General features: G+C 45.9%; 1 protein-coding gene across 1 annotated transcript; it reads right to left on the reverse strand.

Annotated features, from left to right (window-relative positions):
* Positions 1-3,094: 3,094 nt before the first annotated feature.
* On the reverse strand, positions 3,095-4,737 carry LOC149225499 (phenylalanine ammonia-lyase-like). The gene has a single exon (XM_089375101.1). The coding sequence runs from the start codon at positions 4,508-4,510 to the stop codon at positions 3,227-3,229; it is 1,284 nt and encodes a 427-aa protein (XP_089231227.1). The 5' UTR covers positions 4,511-4,737; the 3' UTR covers positions 3,095-3,226.
* Between the last annotated feature and the right edge of the window lie 334 nt (positions 4,738-5,071).

The following is a 5,071-nucleotide window of genomic DNA, read 5'->3' on the forward strand; positions in this document are numbered from 1 at the left end:
TGCCGCAGTGCACATACAGACAACACACCTGCGTACCTGGGGATCCACTGCCGTGGGGAAAGGATGGAAAGCGACCAATGCAGGTATTGTTCATGATATGATGGCCCATTTAAGGCACGTTGTAGTGGGTGACACACAGAATCAGCAAGTGGAGCAGATAGTAGCGGAAGCCTGCTCGAGTGCCCCTGAGATGGAGATTGGGGCTGAGCTACCTGTTGGGGCACGAATTCACAAGTTGGCTACTGGGTTCCATCAAGCAAAGGAGGAGGTCGTGCAGATCCAGCTAGAGCTCAGTTTGCAGATCGCGGATTTAAAACTACAGGTTCAGTCGTCGATGCCACCAGAGGTCACCGAGCAGCACAAAACATCATTACCTTCAGGCACAAGATGCTCACATGTTCAATGAAGGAATGTACCGATTTGTTAACCTAGTCGATTGTTACGCTCACCTTCCTCTAGGAGGATCCAACACTTCAATGATTGGAAACCGAGGCCAGGGAGCTCCAGCAAGCCTATGATATGATCAAGGGGACCATGCAGACCGTTGCTATTATGTAGCGCTTGGCTAAGATATGCGAGGCCTAGGACCTGAAAATCCAAGCTGACGTGGCCAGACAGAAGGAAGTGGTGATTGAAGCCCATCTCCAGCCGTGGCTAGATGAGGCATTTACAGTCTTGACCACCATAGAGCGCAAGGTAGCACACATGTAGACAAAATATGCCACCATGGAGACAGCAGAGACAGAGACTGATGTGTCGGTGACACGCGTGGAATTGATACAGTGAATGACAGAAGAGTTTGCTGCCAGTACAAGCGAAGCACAGAGGCTGCTAATCGACCTCCGTGCGAAGATTTCCACACCAGCTGAGTGACTCGGGACGAGTCACGATGATTGTGTTGGGGGACTGTTGGGTAGCAGAAGCCCCGCGTAATGGTCATGGGGCATAAAGAGCGAAATTTTGGGTAAAGATACGGTAAAGACTCCGCAGGATGCGCGAAGCACGATTTGTAATAAGTTGAGCCAAAGGGTAGTCTGAACCAAAAATAATGTAAAGAAATGTAAGTTGAGTTGGCCTGCCCATGGATCACGGCCCATGGAAATGTATAAATAGAGCGAGGCTCTATGGGTAGGAGTAGTTAGTTTTTGGATGATGAATGATCTGAAGTGTAATGGGTTCATGAGCTAAGAAGTTTTGGAGCATCTGTAAGTTTGAGTCAAGGGTATTGGATAGGGGATAGAGGCTCTGTAGTTGTGTGCGCAGAGGTCTGGTAGAGTCTGCAGCTGTGTGCGCAGACCCTTGCAGCTGAGTGCGCAGGGTAGATCTGGATGTATCGGTGCTAAAGTGGAAATAAAGATAAGTTGATTTTGAAGTACTGTGTTAATCTGAGTTCCTGCAGATCTGGTTAATTTATGACTGATATTTCTATTAAATCTTTATGCGTATGCTTATGTTCTGGGTTAATGCAAATCGGTATCTCTGTTAAATGCACGCACTGGTTATCGTGATTAAATGTTTGCTTAAAGACCCTCCTAAGTAGATCTGATATATAACAAATCATTAAGTGATTAGTATTGAGAAGTAGCCCTGTTTCGGATCTAGGCGGAAGTAGAGCAGCGCGAGGTTGCAGAACGGTGCGCGAAACCTCCAGACCACATCTAGACATCCCAAGGGTGCAGAAACCTAGTTCCAGCACCCTCCCCTGCTACCTCGGGTGAGACCTCAGTCCGCGTCCCGCGAACTGTTGCCTAAAGGGCCAGTAGCTGCAGGATTTGTTTGGCTAAATAACTCTTTTGAACCTGGGTCAGGCCCATATAAGCCAACATATGGTGAGCAAGGAGCAAGGGTTTTCTGAAGGGAAGCTTTAGGAAAAGACTAAAGGAACTTAAAGTAGAATTAGATAATTTGGTTTATCAACAATCCCTGCAAAACAGGAATGCAAACAATTTACACATAGTTGAAATGGTTGATGATAGTTCTTAGTTTGTTGATTGAGAAGTAAACATTTTGTTTATTGTGGTTGTAAATATGTCTGCCTCGTTGTCTTAGCTACCTACTGAACTACAAAAGTTGGTGCTAAAAAATCCTTCCAATTGAATGCAAATTGTCATAAAGAATTTTGATTTTTCTCAAAGGTCTTAGCTACCTACTGAACTACAAAAGTTGGTGCTAAAAAATCCTTCAAATTGAATGCAAATTGTCATAAGGAATTTTGATTTTGCTCAAACGTCTTAGCTACCTACTTAAATACAAAATTTGGTGCTAAAAAATCCTTTCAATTGAATGCAAATTGTCATAAAGAGTTTTGATTTTGCTCAAAGGCACTTACAATTTAGAAGGATTGTAGAAGAATTCCCCAACCATGTTGAATTATTCTTGTGAGAATTTCTGCATAGTAAAAAATGTCAAATTAATAGAGTTGTGACATATAAAAATAATAAGTTAAAACTCAGTTTAAATATATTTTTTAGAAGTTTAAATAATACTGAAGTTGAAATATATTTCTTAGAAACTTAATGAATGTGAGATTAAAATGAATATAGATTAATTCATTTGTTTTTTAAATAAATTCACTATTCTATTATTATTACGAATAATTTCATAATTAATTAAAGATGACAATTTTTTTATAAACTATATAAATTAAAATCATTCAATTCATAATGAATAAATAAATAAAAATATATTTTAAAATGAAATAGTTAACAATTTCATTGTATTATTTTAGTTTTCTATTCATCATTTTTTATACTTATCATTCATCTAATTAAGTTAAACTTTTTATTTATACGAGGAATTATTTTCAATTTAATTTAAATTTTTTATTTATTCGAAGAATTATTCTCAATTTGATTGTGCTATTTTCATATTAACAACAAAGTTAATTAATTTTGAGATTAGACTTTTCATTTTGAACCATCTATTCACCTCTCTTTACACATTTTTGAAGCACTTGCTAATAAAGCTCGCTCTCTTTACACATTTTTGAAGCCATTGCTAATAAAGCTCGCTCTCTTTACACATTTTTGAAGCCATTGCTAATTTATTAGTCATTTTTGAAGCCATTGCTAATTTATACCCATAGAATCAGCGTTCCTTCGAAGTAGGAAATCACTATAGCGTAAGGCAGCGAAGTAGGAAATAAGAGTAGCCCAAAACAACGTTGCAATAATGTATTATACGCTTCCGCAACATTCACTTGCCTTGGGGTTGCGGTTAGTTCTATTCAAATTTCAATAGGAATGGGGGCGCCATTCCATTTCTCCAGGCACTTGAACAACGGTTCCACCGCCTTTCCTTCGTTGATAGCAACGAACACCTTGTCGAAGTCCTCGCCGGGAGAGCGGCTATTTGTGCCCACCAACAACGAAGTCCCCAGCTCCACTCTCACGAACTCGTACAGCGGATAAGAGCGGCAGTCCTTGATTCTGTTGGGAACGAGAGCGGTGCCCTTTTCGCAGGCGGCCCTCCTCTCTTGAACCCCGGCAACGATTTGCGCTTTGAGCTCCTCTTCGAATGCCGGGATTCTGGTCAGGATTGAAGCATCATTGTCGGTTTTATTGTCGAGCGCGTGTTCTAAAAGCACTTGGCGGAGCTTAGTGGTGAGGACGGAGGTAGCGCTGCAGGGGTTGTCGATGTAGGAGAAGACAGCTTCCCGATCGACGACTTTGAGGAGTTCCTTCTCGCAAAAGCGAGAATCGAGGAGCTCTCCTTGGCATCCCACAAGGAGGGTTTTCTTGCAAGTTTGTCCTACAGCTTGTCGGACTGTGCCCTGCAGATTTTCTTCCATGTGTCGTAGGTCAATGGCCTGGCAGAGCGCCACGAGGTACGTCGAGGTCATGAGCTTCAGGATCTCGACCGCCTGGGCCGTCATGCGAGCTGAGATGAGGCCGAGGGAATTGACGTCCTGGTTGTGTTGCTCGGCGCTTTGGACGTGTGTTGTCACCGGATTGGCAAGGAATTGGAGCTCTGAGGTATACGCGGCCATGGCGATCTCGGCACCCTTGAAACCGTAGTCCAGGCTGGGGTCGGGCCCACCGCTGAGATTCGATGGGAGACCATTGTTGTAGAAATCATTGACGAGCTCCGACATCTGTGCAAACATGAGCTTTCCCACCGCAGCTAGAGCCAGGCGTGCGTTGTCCATGGCGACGCCTACAGGTGTCCCCTGGAAGTTGCCACCGTGGAGCGCCTTGTTGCGGGCGGCGTCTATGAGGGGATTGTCGTTGACGGAGTTGATCTCACGCTGCACCATGTGAGTCGACGCACGTATCACCTCGATCTGCGGACCGAGCCACTGAGGGGCGGTGCGCAGAGCGTAGCGATCCTGCTTGGGCTTTGACAACGCGTCTGCCTCGTGGTGCTTGGCTGCGGCAGCCTTCATGTATGAGCTGCCTTCTAGGAGGTGCTCCATGATCGCTGCCGCCTCGATCTGACCCGGGTGGTGCTTGAGCCGGTGTGTGAGATGATCAGTGAACTCCGGATTCCCTTGCATGACTTCGCAGAACATTGCCGACAGCACCTCCGACAGAAGCGCGACCACGTTGGCATCGAAGAGCACCGTAGCCGCCAGAGCCGACCCGACGGCCGTCCCGTTGACAAGCGCTAGTCCTTCCTTCGGCCGTAGCTCAAATGGCCCATTCTCCACCCCCGCTGCGGCTAGCGCTTCGGCCGCTCCGACCTCCGTCCCGTTGGCAGTCACGGCTCTCGCATTCGACCGCCCCGTCAATAGACCCGCTATGTACGACAATGGCACTAGGTCCCCGGACGCCGTTATCGTACCTCGCAATGGCAGCCTAAGCGTAATTCCGGCATTCAATAAGCCGCTCATGGCTTCCAGAATCCCCCAGCAGATCCTCGAGTAGCCTTGCAGCAACGTATTCGCCCCCACCAACATCGTCGCCCTCCTCGTATCGTGAGGTAGCGAGAACGAACCACCGCAGGCCCCGAATATCCCAGCATTGAGGAACCGAATCAACTCTTTCTGTAGCGCTTCACCCTGCCGCATACGCCTATGCGACATCGTGCCAAACCCCGTTGTAACGCCATAGCTATCTGTCCCATTCTCCAT

Source organism: Pinus tabuliformis, chromosome J, assembly GCF_031772625.1.
Source record: "Pinus tabuliformis cultivar Carrire ecotype Pingquan chromosome J, CPIR1, whole genome shotgun sequence".
Classification (NCBI taxonomy): Eukaryota; Viridiplantae; Streptophyta; class Pinopsida; order Pinales; family Pinaceae; genus Pinus; species Pinus tabuliformis.